Source organism: Zootoca vivipara, chromosome 3 (genome assembly GCF_965207765.1).
Source record: "Zootoca vivipara chromosome 3, rZooViv2.hap1.1, whole genome shotgun sequence".
NCBI lineage: Eukaryota > Metazoa > Chordata > Lepidosauria > Squamata > Lacertidae > Zootoca > Zootoca vivipara.
In genome coordinates, this window is record NC_142586.1 from 62,657,357 (window position 1) to 62,678,190 (window position 20,834).

The 20,834-nt window shown below is 40.6% G+C and overlaps 1 protein-coding gene across 3 annotated transcripts in view; it reads left to right on the forward strand.

Annotated features, from left to right (window-relative positions):
• Positions 1–20,834, forward strand: part of SASH1 (SAM and SH3 domain containing 1) — a 522,525-nt gene that overhangs the window by 404,754 nt on the left and 96,937 nt on the right. For all 3 annotated transcript variants that reach the window (XM_035108791.3, XM_035108795.3, XM_035108793.3), the window contains exon 2: positions 18,316–18,444. In XM_035108791.3, coding sequence (XP_034964682.3) covers positions 18,316–18,444 — 129 coding nt within the window. The remainder of the gene's footprint in view (positions 1–18,315; positions 18,445–20,834) is intronic.

Sequence of the window (20,834 nt, forward strand, 5' to 3'; positions counted from 1 at the left end):
AATGTATCCTACTTTGCATTCTTGATCTCTTGATCAGAATAAATTATATATGTTCAAAGAAGCCAGTGGGGTTTCTGTTTCATAACAAAACTAAAATTAGAATTACATTTCTCTGGTGCAACTGTAATTTTACTAATTCCTATTACAGCAATAGGAATAACCCAGCTAACATTCTTTTCAATGTGATACGTGCAGCAGAACTTTCTAGATGATTATTCCTGTTGTTTATAAGAAGTACTGAAAAGTGTTGGACAAGAAATTCTGCTTATGGTATAGAATGCTTTAGAAAAAATTACTATAAGAATTTCTTTCTGATGGTAGATCTTTTTATTTGGATGGATTTCTGAATAATATACTACTTAAGTATGTGTGTGTATATAATATTTATGAGCCTTAAATGGAAAATACAATTTTATTTTATTTTTTACGAAAAACGTTTTGGGATAGTCTGCTTTAGGCTTGCAAAACTATGCTAAGTGAATAAAAAACATACAGTATATTCATTATGGTTAAGTTGGCTATTGCTAGCAGTATGTAAACAGAACAGTTTATCTGTATTGAGGTAAATAATGTCAGCTTACATCTGCACCAGGAATATTAACTATTGGCACACATAACTTTGTTATATGTTGCAGCACTCCTACCCACATTTTTTTTAGCAGTCTGCAGTGTTAGAAACTAGGATAGGAATGTCAGGAGCCATGTGGCTTCCAGGACCTAGGTTGTTGGCGCCAAAACAAAATGTCTAGGCACCATTTGTTTTCCAGCCCTGCAGGAGAAAAAGAAAGCTGCCAGGCGAATCAGGGGCCTGCAGGGTAGCATGGCAGCAAAGAGGCATCTTTTGCTACTGCCCTACCCCGCCAAACACATTCACCTGGCAGCAAAAAAACACATCTTTTGTTCCTGCGCTGCTGGGCAAATCAGGTGTTTGGCGGGGGTAGCATGGCAGCAAATGATGCATGTCTTTTGCTGCCACTGTGCCCAGCCCAGAGGTGCACTCTTCCATTGTCTCCTAAGACAGTTCAAACATATGGATTTTAAACAATTGATTAACACCCAGAGAGCTGTATGTGGCATTTGGACTTGGGGAATTCTAGATTTAAAACAAGAATACAAGCGAATTAAAAACTTATGTGCAGGCTAGATATTTATGGTTGGGGTTCAAGTTGTGTAGGTATGAATTTTTCCTTCCGTTGTTAATCTACAGTAATACCTCGGGTTACGAACGTGATCCGTTCTGGATCGCAGTTCGTAACCCGAATAGTTCGTAAACCGAACGCTGCGCAAAGCGCCATTTTGCACATGCGCACACACACACGGCGAAAATACTTCCGGGTTTGCGCAGGAGTAGGCAGGAGACAGTGTGAGTGTCACCACACCTCTGTAACACTTATTTCCAAGACTGTGTCAGGAGTGTGGGCAGGAGTCAGGCTCTGGGGCCTGTAGTGCTTTGCAGGACTGGGGCATGCCTCAACTTGTGCTGGAGAAGCAAGGAGTAATCACCCAGGTGAGGCCACTTGAGATCTCACTGCACCTGGTGGCAGGAGCTGGGAGGGATAAAAGCCCAGCATTTCCCTTCAGCTCTTTGCCACAGCAACGCTATCCCTGCCTGGTTGCATCTGGTCTCCTGTTCCTTGGACCCTTGCCTTGTTGCTGCCGTGCTTCTTGGACCCCTGCCTCGCCTTCGCCTTGCTCCTGCCCCGTGGACCTTCGCCTTGCTTCTTGTTCCTGGATCCTTCGCCTTGCTCCTTGCTCCTTGGACCATTGCTTCGCCTTCGCCTTGCTCCTGCCCCGTGGACCTTCACCTTGCTTCTTGTTCCTGGATCCTTCACCTTGCTCCTTGCTCCTTGGACCCTTGCTTCGCCTTCGCCTTGCTCTTGCCCCGTGGACCTTCGCCTTGCTTCTTGTTCCTGGACCCTCGCTTTGCCTTCGCCCTGCTTCGTGCCCCGTGGACCTTCGCCTCTGCCTTCGACCCTGCTTCTTCACCACCATCTTGCCTCTGGTCCTGACGCCCGCCGACCGGACCGTGACAGACTGTCTTAATCTCTTTCTAGGGCCCAACAGCTGAATGAGATAACATTTGATACAAGCCTTTTCCTTCCATAACACAAATGTGTCAACCAAACATCTTTCTTTCAACAGAGCTCAATCATTTAATATACTGTATAAGTCTGATTTGCTTCTTGTGATGCCCCTTTTGAATGACTTTGCATCAGAGAGCCAGGTATGTTCTGCTTTTTAAAAAAACCAACCAACCAATCTTTTATGAGTGCAGATGTTTTTGTAGAGTCTTACTTGGCTGTAAAACAATCTGCCTGTTAAGAATGTATTGGAATCTATGGTTTAAATTGTTTTTCATGTCAAAGAAAAGTTAATGAAGTTTTTTTGAATTGTACAAGGGGAATTAGGAAAACTAAGATGTTACATTCCAGCAACTCATCAGATGTTGCTGTCACACAGTTGAAATTAAACAGATACCCAGTGGCAGTTAGTGCCTCCAGAAAGTGGAAGCCCAACGAGTCCATCCTCGTTCAGCCATTCTCTTACAGCCAACAAAACTCCACCTACCTGGCCCTTCCATTTCCATCCATGATGACTAAATTGAACCTCCATGTTCAGAGTTGTATACCTTTCACTACTTGATCATGGGATGAATAGGGTGATGTCTTTATACCATTTGTAAGCTTTCTGCAAATGGTGATGTTGAAAACTGAGTAATGCAGTGGAAGGCAACAAGTTGTATTACTTAAGACTAAGAAAACAAGTAGATGAACAGAGGTAGGATTTGAGCCCTAAAATGAAACGCCCAAAATAAAATAAGTTGTTTCAAATGCTTTCAGGGTGCACTGGAACTCAAACCATGGTTTCAACACTGGTGCCCTTGGGTTGAACCATTCAAAACTGTAGGGTGGGGGGAAGAGGAGGGGCAACATTGTTCTCCTAACCTACAACATTGCTTCCCCCATCTCTCCCCCTCTTTCTAGCAGCTGATTTATTCTCTCTGACTTGGCTTGACTCTAAATGTTTCCAGGTAAAATATGGGCATATACCTGGGAAACTACTGAATTCTGATTTTGAATGGCTCCAACTATCTTGGTTTGTCAACCTGTTTAGAGGTGTAAAATGCATGGAAACCTGAAAGTCATAGGGTAATTTTTTTTACATTTCTCCACAGAAAAAAAAATACTCCCAGAAAGATTGAAATATAAGCCATATATGCAGTACTCATATATACAGACTTAGATATGCTTACTCATAAGTAAGGTCCACAGTGTTCACTAGTAAGTGTGCTTATTTACAAACCCAAACTTACTACAACAAGTATATGAAATGTTTCATAGTATTGTACTGTTAGGTATTTCATGAAATATAAAAGTATAAATGGTATAGTTTTATTCAAACAATGATAAAATATGCCTAACATTAGTGATAGACTACAAACTTCTCTGCCCTATGGTCCCCAATTAGTTTTTGCCAATTGGTACAGCTGGGAAAAAGAAAGCTGAATATCAAAATAAACATACTAGTAAACAAAGGCAAGTTTTAGTATCTAGGCTTAAAAACAGTAGATAATTCTCACTATCATATAAAAACAGAAGAAATTTGGGGTGGTTAAAATGAAGAGATTTATTAAAGTAACATTCATTGTAATAAAATTACAATAACTTCTGCAATAAAATAATGTCAATAAATTTAAATATTTATTAAAATGTAATTAACTCCTTTCAGTTGCGATCTCATCTGGTGAGTGCTGACTGGACTATAGCTAAAGTTGTCAATGTTTATGATTATTTTTTTCCCTGCCCCCTCCCCAAACTTTCATACTTGCTAGTTTCCCTGCTTGCTTGGTTCTTTGCTTGCACACACACACACACACTTTTCATAAAGTTGGAGGCTGTCACAGAAAATGCCATGTTATGGATCTCCACCAATCTTCCCTCACCAAACAAAGGATGCTAAGAAGCTGTTCAAATAGTATGTCACAATTCATATAACAAGTGGGAGGACAGCTGGCAAAGATGCAACAAAGGTGGGGTGCAGTTCTGGTTAAATGATGGCAAAGTATAACAGGGTGGGAGTAGGGTAAATTGGATTTAAAGTATATCATCCTTAAGCAAAATACCATTCACTATTTGTAAGGAGTAGGATGGCTAATGCACATGTAGGTGTTTCCTGATATAAGTACATCTCCCATTTAATGTCAGAGGAGCCAAAAATTGTTTCCATGCCTTAGAAGCAGCTGGGCCTTATGAAGATTTTAACACACCACCATGACAAAAGTGTCTTTGTTCATAGGGAAAGAACATATGTTGTTGTTTTTTTTAATAGTCTTTGAGGCCTTACCAGTAATGGAACAATTTTTAAAATGGTAGAAATGGAATGAATCACATTTCTTTTTGAACAAAGTATATTTAAATTGTTTTTCTTTAATGTTAAATACCTCTACTAAAATAAAAAACACAAGTTGTGCTTCCAGAATATTTGATGCTTAGTCCAAATGTGTGTATGTGTCTTAATTTTCTTGGATTAAGAGAAGCATTTCTCTTTTCCCCCGTTTAGAATTATTGATTCAACAACTCAAGGAGAGGTTTAAAATGTGATCTTATTTTTAGTCTTATTGGAAACTGATACTTTATTTAAGAAGGTATTTCTTGTAATTGTAGTATTGTTGGATAAATTAATAGAAATCGTGACAGACTTTATAGTACTATTTCACAGAGGAAACACCATAAATACATAAAAAATATTTTTTCCAAGTTGGGTGTGACAGGAAAATAGGATCCTTGTTTGATGTTCTGGGTGCCAAGTTAAAAACTTAAGATGTAGTAAAATTCTATAAAAAAAACATATACGAGTTTGTTTGAAATGCAGTTCAAATACTGGTTCTGAATGTTCTTGATAGTCTGTCTTGGCTACTGACAATTTGACTTGGTTCGCTTTTCTTTCAGTCTGATTACCACAAAATGTACCTGTATTCGAGATCCTTACACTTGTGATAATTTATGATAATGCCGCATATAAAGCAAGGTAACAGAAGCATAGTGTCTAGATCAGTGTTTCTCAACCTTTTTTGGGCCACGGCACACTTGTTCCGTGAAAAAAATCACGAGGCACACCACCATTAAAAAAGTTAAAAAATTTAACTCTGTGCCGCCCTATATTATAATGATGACTGTAAGAAACACTTGCCAAATATTGCTTTCCGGTGGGTAGGTGTTGTGTATTGGCGGCCGCCAGGCTCGTTTGCACTGAGCTTTGGGAAAGAGGAGGAGAAATATTGCTTTCCGGCGTGTCAGTGTTGTATATTGGCGGCCGCCAGGCACGTGACAATGCAAATTGCCCTTCTCGTCGCCGCACGTCGCGGCACACCGGAACAGTGGTTGAGAAACACTGGTCTAGATCAAGGAAAACAATTGTTCTGCTCTATTCTGTGCTATCCAGGCCACATATGGAATGCTACTATCTAGTGCTGAACATTTAAAGACGGATAAACTGAAACATGTCCTGAGGAATATGATCAACATGGTGAGGGGTATGGATGGAAACCAAGGCCTATCCTATGAGGAGCTATTGAAAGAGTTGCTTTTACTGAGCCTTTGGAAAAGAAGAGTAAGGGGAGACATGATAGTAATCTTCAAATATCCAAAGGGCTGTCACATAGAAGATAGACCAGATTTATTCTCTGTTGCTCTGGAAAAACTAGGGGTGGAAATGGCAGGGAAGCAGGCTTCAGGTAAGTGTTTGGAGAAACTTGGGCAGGGGACAGACTGCTTCAAAAGGTGGTGGGCGCTCCTTTGTTGGATGTATTTAAGTGGAAGCTAGATAACTATCTGTCAAGGCTGCTGCTGTTGCTTCCTGCACTGTAGATCTTGCACAACTGAACATTTGTAAAGTGTCATGTAAAATGCTTATGCATATTTACATTCATCTCTTAACTTGGAAATAAAAATAAGCTTTTTAAATTATGCAGTACTACTCTGGAAATTGAGTGGTGAAGGCTTCTTGGTAACCTGTTGGATGCCATCAATCAGTGCTTTCCATGACCAGCTTCTGCTGCAAACTTGCAGAATTTATTGCTATTTTTTAAAACTTCTGGGAAGAGGAAGGGTAGTTTGCTTTGAATGCAGTAAAAATTCTTGAAGATCAGCCCCAGTATGCTAATTGCATTTATTTATGTAAATTCCATACTGCCCTTTGATGTCAGTTTTCAGGGCAGTTTACAGATAAAAATGTGAATGCAAAAAATAAATTAAAACAGCAGTTAAAATTAGCAGTAAGTACTTTGAAAAGCCTTTTTTTAAAAGCATAGGAATGACATGTAGGAGAACCCTGTGTTGCAGCTTATCACTGTTATCAGCACTGCCCCTCCTGGAACTAGAGCGGCACAGGTGTGGAAAGCAGCCACAGCATTGGCTCCTCCCAAGTGGCCCTGGTCATCTTCTATACATTTTTGCATAATGGGAATGAGCCAAATTATGAAGGCAACGTAAAAAGGCGCCATTATAGTAGTATAAATGTGTGTGCACATGTGCACACAAAGTCAGAAATGTTCAAGTGACATAGTAAGCTTCTCAAATGATCAAGATTTAAAGATTTTCACTAATCTTGACTCACAACAGAGAAATCTATTTATGGTTCAGTGTACATCTGTGACTATGAGTAGCTTAAGAGATATCAGGACTGAGATTCAAATATGTGTGCTTTCCAAAACATCTGCTGTCATGATGTGGAGTAACACATACTTTAAACACACATGTGCTTGGTGAGTAGCATCTATTAGGCCCTGCTTTTTTATTGACCCAGGATGCCTCCTCAGCCTTTGCTTATTCTCTTACCCAAGCTGCTGTAGACGTGTCATGTTTTTGCACTTTCATAACTAAATCACTGGAAAGTATCTACATTTCCCCTTTGGAGCCTAATATTAGTCAGGACCTGGTAGTGCTACATGATATGGGTGAAAGGTTGTATTAAGAAATATTGCAGTACAAGGCAGAGCGATCGAGGGAGTCACTGTGGTCCATTGCCCTAGTACCCAGCCTTATATTGATCTCATGGCCTATCTAGTTCTTGACTGCTGCTATAGATTTAAAGCCTCAGGCAAACAAGGGCCATGTGCAATGCTGTGTTGATTGCTTTTTTCCATTTTTAAAAAATGCAGCATGTTTTTCAGCTGGTGGGTAGAGAGAGATATTAAATTCTATTTACTTGAGGAAAAAGCCGGCTGTTTAGCCTCATCAACAGGCACTTTGGCCATGATGAAGCAATATGGGCATATAAGATCATAATGGAATAAAAATTCCAGATCCAAGAGTGGAAAGGCTTATAAACTGGCAAGACATAAAGCTTTTATTATCCCACTGATATCCCTAATTGATATAAACATGAAGCTCAGCACAGTCCCCAGTACTTAGAAGATATGCATCTGAATAATATTTAAATGGATATTCGCATTTAAAGCCCACAGGAGGGTGATTGTACTTGTTTTAATTAAATGAGCTGAACTCCCCTGGATAACGGTGCATTATTCCTCCCAAATAGAATAGTATTCGTGCATAAGATTTTTTCTGCTTGGCTAGGACAGTAAAAAGCCAAATGCTAGTACTGTACAGTACTGTGATCCATGAGATTTGACCTTGTATCACTGGTATTTTTGTGTATAGTTATCTCTGCTTATGTGACCTTCTGGCAGCTGATCCAAGGAACAGACTCCTTACCCACTTTGTGTGCAATTTCTGTTGGGGAAGTGCAATGCTGCTGTCTGCTCAGCTGTAAGCCCAAACTATTGCAAGTTGTTGATGGATCTGCAGTCAGGTGGGAATTGAACAGTGTTATGGTCACCATGGGACCCAGGTGGCGCTGTGGTTAAACCACTGAGCCTAGGGCTTGCTGATCAGAAGGTTGGCGGTTCGAATCCCTGTGACGGGGTGAGCTCCTGTTGCTTGGTCCCAGCTCCTGCCAACCTAGCAGTTCGAAAGCACGTCACAATGCAAGTAGATAAATAGGAACCCCTACAGCGGGAAGGTAAACGGCATTTCCATGTGCTGCTCTGGTTTGCCAGAAGCGGCTTTGTCATGCTGACCACATTACCTGGAAGCTCTACGCCGGCTCCCTCGGCCAATAATGCGAGATGAGCGCCGCAACCCCAGAGTCGGTCACAACTGGACCTAATGGTCAGGGGTCCCTTTACCTTTATGGTCACCACACTGTCGCTGAGAGGGAGGCAGCTGCTACCAGGAAAGTGTGTCTGCATGACAGACTGGTTTCATTGAAACCACAGCTGTCTGTCTTGTTTATGAGGAGAAAGGGAAATAAAGAGCTTCACAGGCAGGAAGTACTTACAGGACATGGAAGTCCAGAGGAAGATGGACCAGTGAAAACTGGACAACTTTTATCTGGTCCCTGGTAAGAACCTGGAGCGCTAGTAAGTGATACTCGAGTAATTTTTCAGAGAAGGTGCGAGGTTTCAGGAAGCCTCCCCCTGGGAGAGCAATAAGGGCAAGAAGTCTATGAGAGAGAATGGAGGGTAGAGTCAATAGGGAGTAGAGAAATGCGAGGTCAAGAGAAGAAGAGAACCAAGAGGCAAAGGCTATTCCATGTGCATTCTACCCCATACTTGCTGACTTGGGGCAGGCCGAGGACATCAGTAGCCTAATTAAAGACCTCCAAAGACCTGCTTAAAGACCTCCAAAGACCTCTTCTTTGGAGGTCTTTAAGCAGAGGCTTGACAGGCATATGTCAAGAATGCTTTGATGGTGTTTCCTGCTTGGCAGGGGGTCGGACTGGATGGCCCTTGTGGTCTCTTCCAACTCTATGATTCTATGATTCTATTATTTATATCCCATATTTTCCGCTGAATTCGGTCTAGACAGAAGCAACATCTGGGTGGATAACCAGAGAAGCCTGTGAAGCTAGGATTGGAGACAGCTGTCATCACTGAGTACAAATTCTATGCCCCCACCTATCAGGAAGCAGGTTGAGCTTCTGCCTGTCCCAGAGCCAGAGAACCCACTTACCTGGTATCCTGAAGTTGATAACTTACCAGATTCTGAAACCAGTGCTGTAACTTGAGGAGGAAACAAACACAGTAAAGTGGTGGTGCTGTGAACTCCTGCCCCCCCCCCCCGGGACCCTTTCACATACTGTTTCACATATATTTATTGGTTGCTTGACTATAATAAACACTTGATTGGTTAAGTGATTGAACAAGACTATTGTGTGATGTAATGTGGCCTAGTTGCTATTGGGCCATAAACCTCAATACATCTGCCTTCCTACCTCCAAAGGCCCTCAGAGAACAACAGAAAAAATTGATTGATTTACCAGTCATAGTTATACTTTTGTGAATTATTCTAACAACTCCTCGTACTCACGTTATTAAAATGCGGCCTTTTTTATCTCTGTACTTCCAGAATTGTATAGCCCCTTTGACTTTGCAAGCTGAAAAACTAAACAGAATGTCATTGTTTATATCCTTTAGGCAGTAACACCCAATTTTGTAGCAGTTAAGGATTTCCACAGGAACTCTTTCTGGAAGTGGGTGGATTGCAGAGCTGTAATGCACAATTCTTGTTTGTGTACCCTTTCTGTTCTGCTAGTAAGTAATTTTATGTGATTTAGATAATAGAAGTTTTGGGAAGCTGTGTTTCATGACGTTGGAACATATTTCTGCCATAATCGGTTTGACTGACTTTGGGCCAGAGCCTAACCTACAACATGGAGTTGTTGTTAGAATGAAAAGAGCGAGATAAAAATATGATAAATATGTTTTCTGGAAAAGAAATGACTGTAAAAACCAGTCCATGTTTACTTTGTATAAATTACTGGAACCTGAGGTCTTTGGGATTAGGCTGGGTAGCAAGTAATCTTGCACCCTGCGTTGTAAATAGCTGGCTTCATCTGCAAGTGCATAACACCAGTGGACACAAACTAGGCTACTGTAGCCTTAAAGCCAGTTAGGAGAGTGTACAGTACAGTTTGAGGGAATTATTTACATATGTCTGTTTTCTGTAGTTGCACACTAATCGTACTTGTTTAGAGAAACACCTTTTTTTAAAGCAGCACAATTCCAGAAACCAGTCTTAATCAGTTAACAGAGCTTGCACCCAGGTAAGTGGGGTCAGGCATGTAACCTGTGTTCTCAATATGCTTAGCATAGACTTTGATAACCAGGACAAAAAAATTGTGTAGTGGTGCACCAAATGGGGAGAAAAATTAAATTGCCTCCTTTGATGGAGAAAACCATTAGATACAACCTGTAGGTGGGAATTCTAAGAATGCCCAGAATTGGCAGAAATGTCATCAGTTCATTTATCTTAATGAACATCACTGCACCTCCCGCCCCCCACCCCCCACCCCACTCCTGTAGTAGTTTGGAGAGGTATCAAGGTTGCTGAGCCTTCCACTGGACCATGATATCATTAAAATACTTGACGTTTTCATACGAATGTTCTTAAAAGTTTTTTTTAAATCATTTTTGTTCATGATTGGAGATAACTGTTTTAGTTTTATAGGCAGGTTGAATATGAGAGATTCTGTATATTGCCTCTGTCTTCCTATCTGTTACACTATAGAATGTATGAAACTATAATAGGGATTTGTCTATGGAATGGATCCATGTGCTCCTCAGCTGTTTACATTTCCAATTAGGTGGGGAGTGGGGGGCCCATGATGGATTCATTGATCCCATTGTATACCTTTCCCTGTTGCGCAGCTGTTTACACCACCAGTTAGCTGGGCACCCCAGAGAAGGGGAGGCAAATCAGCAGGTGTGGGGGGAGGGGGCTGATCAAATCACATTTAGCATATGTTTTTAATGCAGTTTTGTCTTGGGGTGGAGTACAGTACTTCATTACTTCATAGATCTGCTAAAGTGCTGCTGCCATGCTTATAGATACAGCAAAAATTGTGTGTGTGTGTGTGTGTGTGTGTCCCCAGTGCTGCTGTTTTGCCCGTGCAAGAAAGTTCAATTTGCACAATGAAACCTCTCCTTACTTTGATCTTCCTTACACCCCCCCCCCTGCTCTGGCAGACCATCAAAATCTGCTCCAGAAGATTGGGGGACACACGTACCCTGACGAAATGTGTGCAGATAGGGAAGGGAAGATGGAAGCCAGAATAAGCATAGTACCGCTCAAAGCAACAATCAGTGTTGCAATAAAGACAACCTGCACTATCTGTAATTGTACAGTCATACCTCCGTTTGCGACCGCCTCCGTTTGCGACCGATTGGTTTGCGACTGCCACGGACTCAGAAGTGTTTACATCTTGGTTCCACGGCAGAAGCGCTGTAGTGGTGCTTCGCGCACGCGCAGAAGAGCCCCTCGGTTTACGACAAACTCGAGCGACCAGCTCCCTGGAACGAATTGCGGTCGCAAACCGAGGTATGACTGTAATTGATTTTTTATTTTACAGTTTTTTTGGTCATACTAAAACTGAAGGCTCACTAAAGATGTATACGTAGAATAAGTATTAAATACAAATCTGACTGTAATTCTGGCTTCTTAAGAAAACTGGTCCACTGGCAGCAATGATCACATGATTCAGTCCTGAGGCAAACCAAGCAAAAACATGTTGATCTGAGCTGAGACCTGTGTGCCAGTTCTGACAACAACTGGTCTGAGATTATCAGGCATGGGAAATATGGCCAGGCTACCTTGTATAAGGCTGTATAAGGCTGCAGTACATTGAAGACTCCCATTAGTACAATGTTATGGGGAACACCCCCCCCCCCCGACACACACAAAATAGCTGCTGTGGGGGCTCAGCTTGTCACAAGTAACTTGCCAGTGAACTCTGATTAGCCCCAGTCACCGTACCAAAGGTCAGGGATGATGAGAATAGTAGCCCAGCAACTTCTGGAGGGCCTCATCACTGTTTATGAAAAACAGAATTTTGGTGTGTGTTGTTTTGAAGGGGGGGGGAGTTATGTCTGAACGTATTCATATGATGTGTTCTAACCCAGCTGCTCCTAAACTTGTGAAGCACAGGAATTGGTGAGCAGATGGAACAGCTGATAGAAGCAAACAGGCATTCAGGCTATGCCTAAGTTTTCCAGATGTTTTTCTTTTTCCTTTTCCTTTTTTTCAAAAAGGAATCTTCTAGAATTTTGCACTAGCTCTTACTTCAGAAACCACGCTTCCTATTGTCTTTTTTCTTACAATTTTGTTATAGTGATTCTAGGCTTACCTCTTAGTAGAAAAGTTGCTCTGGGGCTTTCATATCCTTTATTTTGCTGCTGTACATAGTTCATTGGTAAAGAAGACACACAGTTATTGAGGCTGATGAATATCTCTTGAGATGAACATGCTTTATATGGTTCTGGAATTGTGATTTATTTTATTTGTGTTTCTGTAATTATTTAGGCATATGAGAAATTTGAGTGTTCATAGTATAATATGAAAGAACTAAAACAACTGTAGCTCAACATTTATGTAGGGCTATTTTCTAAACTTCAGATTAAGCTGACTGGCAAATTTAACCCTTGTGGTATTATGTTTGGAGTCATAGAAGTGGAGATAGAGGCTGGGAGTGTTCAGTGCAAAAAAGGAGCAATGTTAGTAATGCGTGTATTTTCATATTGTGCAGTTTAATCACCAGGCAGTTTAAGACATAGCCTTTCAAGATTATTACTGAACAAGCCAAATGCAACTACTGCAAACTTTCACAAAATCACTGCTGACAATTGGCATGTGGCAAACACTAACTGTTCCAGTAAGAGAGCATAAAGAGGCCATAATCAAGGGAGAGGAGAGTAGAAATGGCGGTGGAGCTTGCTGAGCTCAGACTTTGATATGAGCTTCAGAGGCACATAAGATTTGCCTTAAGGAAGAGGTGAGATTTACAAGCCTCAATATTATTATTTTTACTTGAATTATAATTGGAGCCAGAGGGAAGGAATTCCAGCATCTTTCTGTGATCCCCAGAATACCCTACCTGCTTTCCTCAAAATAGTTACTGGTTAGCATTGTTGGGTGGCACATGGCGATAGGAAAAGAGGAAGGTCTGTCCCTTTCTCCCCTTTCTTTCTAGTGCCCTGGCATTCTGCATAGCCATCACTGCTCTTGCTGCCACTGGCCAGGAAGTATTTAAGGGTGCAGGGCATTTGGAGGAATCAAGCAGATGGGCTAAGAGTGCTGCATGTACTGTATTTTAAAGAAAGTACCGTAATATACAGCAACTTATATACAGTACTTCTTTTTCATTATGTATACATAGACATAAACAATTCAAAGGAAAATGGAAATGATGATGCTATTATTGGTATAATTTATGTTATTACCAGTATTAATATCCTGTTTCCCGATTGTCTTGGAAAATAAGACAAGTTATTAATAGTTTGGCCAAGCCAGTGTGAGCTTGCCATCTCTAATGGAGAACAATGAGGACAAGTTAGAAGGTATGAATGCTAACGGAGACAAGTGTAGATTATTGTGTAGTTTAAATTTATTCTACAATAGCTTCTGTGTTGGGTATGTTAAACATGGTCTCTCCAATTGTCCAAGTTCAGCTGTGCTAGAAAAGGTTTCTGACTTTGGAAAGGTCTGTGCAGATTATTGTTGGAGAGATGAAACTTTACTACAGTACCATATATAAATTATATCCAGGTGTTTTTAGTGTAGCAATTAGAAAGAAATATGTAACTTATTTACTGTGTCTTAGATCTTACCATTCCTGTTTGTATTTCTTATGCTATCCAAACCAAACATATGTTAGTGCAATGTAAGATCATATATTCCACATAATTTTTCATGACTAGCTTTCTTCTTCAGGCTGAAGTCCTAAAGATAAACTGCTAATGTTTGCAGTGGCTTTCCACACAGTTGACCCTTATGTCTCGAGTTAGCTCAAATGGTGTCTTTCTATCAATTTATTTATCTATGTATAGTCAGGGCTTAGCATGCAAAGTTTTTTACAGGAGGAACACCCTTTCTCTCTTTTCTAGTTCCTCTGTTATGAGAAAAGCATGTCTTTCCAACCCAAGCTCACTATTTCATTTTATTATCTGTAACTTGGTACAAATGTTAGCACCGACTCTTTAGCACAGGCTTCCTCAACATCAACCCTCCAGATGTTTTGAGACTACAATTCCCATCATCCCTGACCACTGGTCCTGCTAGCTAGAGATCATTGGAGTTGTAGGCCAAAAACATCTGGAGGGGCGAGTTTGAGGAAACCTGCTTTAGCAGAAGCAAAAATAGATGAACCACTCTTCATCCAAAAATGGATTCAGAGTGGTATAGAAAGGAATATGAAAAATCCAAATACAATATAAAACATAACAGGAAATGCAGTACAATTAAGAGGAATAAAACCTTTCAATTAGCTACAAATACCATAATCTAAAACGCCTGGACAAACAAAGGTTTTTACCTGGTGCCAAAAAGCATACCTCCCTCAAGAGGGCGTTCTACAGTTGGGGCACCACCACAGAGAACACTCTTATTATTTTGTACCTATGTAATGCAATTCTCCTAAAGATGGGCACACTGAGAATGGCCTCCTGACAACACAGGCAGGTTGATACAGGAGATATTTTGCTGATGGCCACTGGCTAATCTGTATGCATGGAAGGCTAACATTTCCTTCTTCCTCACATTGGCCCAACAAAGCAGCAATAATGCACAAGTTCAAATGGCATGCAAGAATATATCAGAACTGGTACTTGCTACACTAGCTTTAGATTTACTAAAAATATAATAATCCCTCTCTTATAAGCAGTTTTATGATGTAGAGCTGTCCTCCTCAACATCTATCCTGCCAAGAGGCAGGTTGCCCTTATCATGCTAATTCTTTTTCTGCATCTAGAGATCAGATTAAATCACTGAGGTGCCCCCACTATACATCAAATTCCCACCTTGGCCCATTTGTCAATATGTTCATGTAAACTCTAGTAGATTCTAAGGCTTGCTGGTTATTGATGATTGTCCATAGCACAGGGCTCTTCCACGAACGTTCTTAAGTTAGGTTGGGCTTAAAAAACAAAAATCTGAGCCAAAGACTCCTTCTTGGCAAAGCTTATTTCATTTACTTAATGCAAGATACCTGACAAAACGCTACTTCCTTTTATCTTTAACATCAAGTACAAATGATGTTGCCAGTACATTCATCAGGCTGGTGTGTGGTGACCAATAAATCTAGTTCAGTAAGTGCCAGATCATTATAACTTGTCTTTGTTATTCACTCCATTAACATCAATCATGATGGTTGCTTCTAGTATTCACATGGTCCCAGACTAATTCTCTAGGAATTCAATAGCAATTCATCATTTATGCTGTATGGTATTACGTTGCAAAAAAAATCTGAAGCATTTATAAAATGGGAATATTCCAGTGCAAATGACAATCTCAAAAGGAAGTGTTGAACACCTGCTGTTCTGAAGTGCTTTAAGTTCTTTACTTTTACTTGGTGTTTGCTTCTTCTCTCTTAAAATATGAATTTTTTCTTTCACCTGGCTGTTTCCTCTATACTGAGCCTTGCATTCTGTGAGCATGCTGTGAAACAGTATGTACTAGGAGATAGCACTTTTATTAGTTTTTATTAAAGTTTTAACTTATTTGATTCTAGAGTTTGATCAATTATGCAATATGTCTTCTGGAAGAAGTTTCTGCCAGTGAAGCAGCTATAGTTTAGCATTTGCCAACCTGATGACCTCCAGACATTTTGGACTACAGCTCCCCATTAGCCTCACCTACCATAGTCATTGTAATCCAAAACACCTGGAGGGCACCAGGCTGGCAAAGGTTGAACTATAGAATGAATTTACGAGGCAGCAGAGCTGATATTGGCAAAAACGCTCATGTTAACGAGTGTACATATCTTCTGGAAACTCGATATTGTTAGTGCTGTTATTTGTGTTTATATGTATACTGGTGTATCTACAAGCAGCATTAGCTACAAGCCATAAACAATAGAGCAGACTGAAAATAAAAGTAAGTTAAGCTTCTTGTTGTTCATGTTGGCATTGTTATATTGTTTGAACTGTGGCAGTTCCAAGTGAACAAGTGATAAGGTTACTGTTGGGTAAACAGGTAAAAAAAATAAAAAACCTTGTTTGGAATTTAATCTGCCAGACCTACAGGCTCAGAAGTTTTTCTAATCAGCTTGCCAGGTGCTTTGCATGCAAGTGATTGATCTTTGGCTGAAGTACTGGATAAATCAGAGGTTCCAGTTACTTTCACGTTGTGGGTCTGGCAGCTCTTGGCCCATGCAAGGATTCACAAATACAGTTTTTTATGGCTGGTTTCAAACTTCCTTGATCTAGTCAAGAATGTAATTCCCCAAAGGTGGTCTGCTATAGTTATAAAGTATACAGATTGAAATTTCCTAGGAAAGCAGTGGTGAGTTGTGGGTTGTGTTTGAGACTGATGGAGCTGGAGGAGCTGCCCTTATTTTTCAGAGTTAATTCTGCAACCTATAGCTGTTTATTCAAGTGTACTTCTACTTATTATGCCTAAGTAACTTGGGGGTTGCAGCTAAATTTATCTACAGCTTACCTTTTCGTAATTTAAAAGCATCATGGTAAAATAACATCCAGAAATGGAAGTGTTGGAAGGTTAAAATAAAACAGATTGGCCTTTGAAGAATGATAATGATTAGTTGTGGATAGGGAACTGGCTTTCTTGGTCTTATAACAAACTCATGCAATTCAAGCTATGTAGTACAAAGTTGTGAATGATTTTGTTTACATTAGGAAAGCTGTGGACCACATGCTACCGGTATTTATGATACTATTAGGCGGGTAGCAGCTCATAGGATGCAATTAAACAGCACTGTGCTGCTTCTATCTTATCTATCTCTTGCTACTTCTTCCATAGCGCTGCCATTTCTGGAGGAATTTTCAAATAGGTTGAGTCCCCTGATTGAAGCTTTGCAAGGAGTAAGACTGTAGCACTTCAAGGCAATAGGTCAACAGCAGAACTTGGCAGACCAGCAAGCACGCAACAGCAAAATCCACAGAAGGACAGTCCAGTGTCAGGATTTAAATTTAAATTTCTACCTCACCGTTCCTCCCAAAGGAGCCCAGGATGGCAAACACCAATGTGATAAAATAACATGAATGAAATTATCTGCAGGAAAGTGTATGTTTTAGGCTCACCTCTCTGCAGTTTAAACTTCTGTTAGACCTCTCTGCAGTTTAGATGGAGCATTGAATTTCTTCTACAGCAAGTACTCAGGCAAAACTGGTGTGTTTCTTGTTGCATCTGGGAGTGGCATGGTGGCAAAAATAGGATGCCCAAAACTAAGGAAAAGAGGTCATTGGTATCCAAGAGTGTTAGCAAGGAACCACTTGAGGGACAGCAATAGAGCAGTCTTGCTGCTAGATAGTCCAGAAACAATATATCCCCAATTATTAGCACACCAGGAGTTTCCATAGTCCTGGACCGTAACATTCAACTATTTTAAACCTACATTTGGAATTACTTAATGTAACTGTAGAACATGGTAACTTATCTGATAGCAGATACAAGTCTAGTCTTAAGTATGCGCTGAACATCTATAGCCTATACACACACACACACACACATACATTATATATATATATATATATATATATATATATATATATATATATATATATCCTCCTACCCAGTTAAACATTCATATTGCTTTAGTAATTCACTGGCATGCTCACTTTCTGTCTCATTTTACTTCAGTGCTTTCCAACAACATGATTTGAACACTGGTTTGACAGGAGATTCTTGTTGATAAAGTGATGGCTTTGTGCAAATAAAAGTGGCTTTCTCAAATGCTTTAGAGTATATCTTCAACACATCCTATGGATTCAGTATTGACAGAGCAGTACAGCAGTAAATCTTTTGTGGATTAATTTGAAATTGGTTTTTCCAGTTTCATTTATCTTTATAGTACAGGTAAAAATATGTTCTGAAGGAAAATATGCACTGGCTCAGTCAATTAACTTTCAAGTTCTAATACATTTTCTAATCTTCTGGTATATTGACAGACTACCTTTGTGTTGTTTATAGGTATCGCCTGTATGCTAATATAAACATAAATACTTTATTATCTGTTCTTGCTTTTAAACACTGCTTATGAAGTTTCTGAGTGGCTTTTAAGGCTTGGCATCATTTACTAGCTCAAATGCAAACATGTTTGCCTGAGAAGACTCTTGAATATTGGGGGAATGTTCTTGTCTACAAAAACAGTTCTTTAAAAGTAGTGATCACTGTAGTCACTATAATTCTTCAAGAGCTTTTTACATCAAGATGACAAACTTCACGTTGCACTTAAAATAGTTTATTCATGTCCACTGAAAATGGTTTAAAAATAACCATTCCTTTCTTATTTTTTCTATAGGATGGATCATTGGGCAACATTGATGACCTGGCTGAGCAATATGCAGATTATTATAATACCTGCTTTACTGATGTATGTGAGAGGATGGAAGAGCTTCGCAAACGGAGGGTTTCCCAAGACCTTGATGTGGTAAGTGGATAAGTAATACTGCTCACTAATACTTGCATTAATAGTGCAAGCTAATACTCATTTTAAGAACTCAGGAATGTTTAGCCTCGTGTCTAGGAAAACAGTATTCAAGATCAGTTTTGCATTGTGTTAAATACACAGATATAATCTGTGAATAGTACCCTTGTTAAGTAGAAATCCATCCTTTTAATAGTATTCTGGAAGGGCTGGGAGGGGGACTCATTTTAAATTACACTTTAACGCATTCCCCCCCCCCCCCAACCTGGTGTCCCCTAGATGTTTTACACTGATCTCCTAAGCAATTTTTTTCTGCGCCCCCACTCCTTTCAAGAGCTCACTGATTTTGGTGGTGGCAACAAAAAGAAAAAAAGAAACTAGGTTGGGGTGGATGAAGAATTTTGAACCTTTATGTCTATCCCAGCACCCTGATGGGGATGCATATTGATCTGATGATCAAGGAAGGGCCAGTCATCTAATGAGTGGAGTGGGTGATTTGCATCCCCATCAGCTGAGGTCCATCACTTGATGATATCTGATTACCTTGGTGCACACTGAACTGGGTGGAAAGGATTAAATTTATCCAGCTAGCTCACTTCCCTAAGGGCAACTCACCAGTCATTACACTGAAAATTTTATTGGTTGGAAGCAATAACACCCCTTTCCTCAGCTGATCTACATGGATCTACTGAGGAAGGGGATGCTGTGTGTTATGTCCATGTGCATCTGTAGTGAGGCCACACCCACTGTGGGCATGAGGTTTCCAGTGGTTTGGCTGAGGGTGAATGGGCCCTTGGGCCAAGAAAGGTTAGCCACACTGCTCTAAAGGATACTGGGTTAAAAGCTGCTCAGTTCAGATCTGACGATGGTGTTATCTAAACTTGCAGGGATGTCCAACCAGTAGATCGTGATCTGCTGGTAGATTGCGGGATTCTTATTGTGTACAAAAAGTTATGGGGGGGGAAGCTAAAAATCTCTGTGCAACCCTCCCCCCCAAAAGCTCAACAACTCTGGGCAATCCACCCACCCCACACACACCATACTTCTCCTCCCTCCAATGACAATGGGTAAATCACTGCCAGTTTTTTAATACTTGGAGTAGATCACAGTCTCTTGGGAGTTGGACATGCCTGAATTGCTAAAGAAAGGGTCATAGCTCAGTGGTAAAGAATATGCCTGGGACACAGAAGGTCCCAGCTTCAATTCCAAGCATCTGAAAGTAGGACTTTGAGAGATCCTTGTCTCAAACTCTGAAGAGCTGGTGCCAGTCAGCTTATACTGAACTAGAAGAACCAGTCTGTGACTCTATATAAAGCAGCTTCCTGTGTTACCTAGTTGTTGTGGTTGTTGGGCAGGAAGATTAGTGTTGAAGCCATGCTTATCAAAGTCACAGTGCTTGTTGATGTGTGTTTGTGATTTTAAAAGCCTCATGGGGTTAAAACTCTTCTAAATTGAATATCTTAATTATTTTTTGCGGCTGTGCAAGAGAGTACACCATTGCTGTGAGTCATGAGGCATAAGACAGTCTTTTATTGTTCTTTGAGTCACTACATTATTTGTCATTATCTGGTTACACAAATCTACTTTCAGAGATTGACACAATAAAAAATGCAAGATGCGTTCAAGCCGGGCTGACCTTAGCTATTTTCTCCTCCTAGACAAACTAAATTCTTTGTTGCCTCTCACACAATAGTGAGGATTGTGCCAGCTCTTTGGGAAAACACATGACTAAGCCAGTCATGTCTTATACATGATGGAGGGAGACTCAGCAGGGCACATGTGACTCTTGGCATACATGTTCCAGGCTGCACAAATCTGACCAGCTAAGCATCATAGGGTTGAAAAGTCCAGGAAGGACCCCTTTCTAAAAAAAGCATCTTTCCATGTTGCATAATACCACTTCTCCATTGATTTAGTCCTGGTATTCTGTAAATGTACTGAGCTACGGCTCAGTTTCACAGTCCAAGCTGTGATGATCAAACACGCTTTACTAACCAGTGGTGGTCTTGGGGGAGATCTCTTCTCTCTTTTTGGTGGCCTACTAGGATGAAAGGCTCAGTGGTCCTTGTGAGATGTGGGGTGAGCTGTATCTTCCACGGGCCACCAGGGCTTTCATCCTGATATGCAACATGCTAGGGAATCAGAAAGAGAAGCCATTCCTCACCATCTCCTTCTCTTAATGTAGTGCTACTGCTGCTGCTGCTCACACCACCAGTGGCTAGTTAATCTTTAAGGAGAGGGTCTTTTGAGGAGAAAGGGTTTGGCTGCTGCTGCTGCTGCTTTTTAAAGTCTGATCGGTTCAGAAAATAAGCCATTTCCCCGTGCCCCCAGAAATAGCCCTGCTCATTTCCAAGCCAGTACAAGACAAGTAGGAGGAAGCTTGCATATCTACA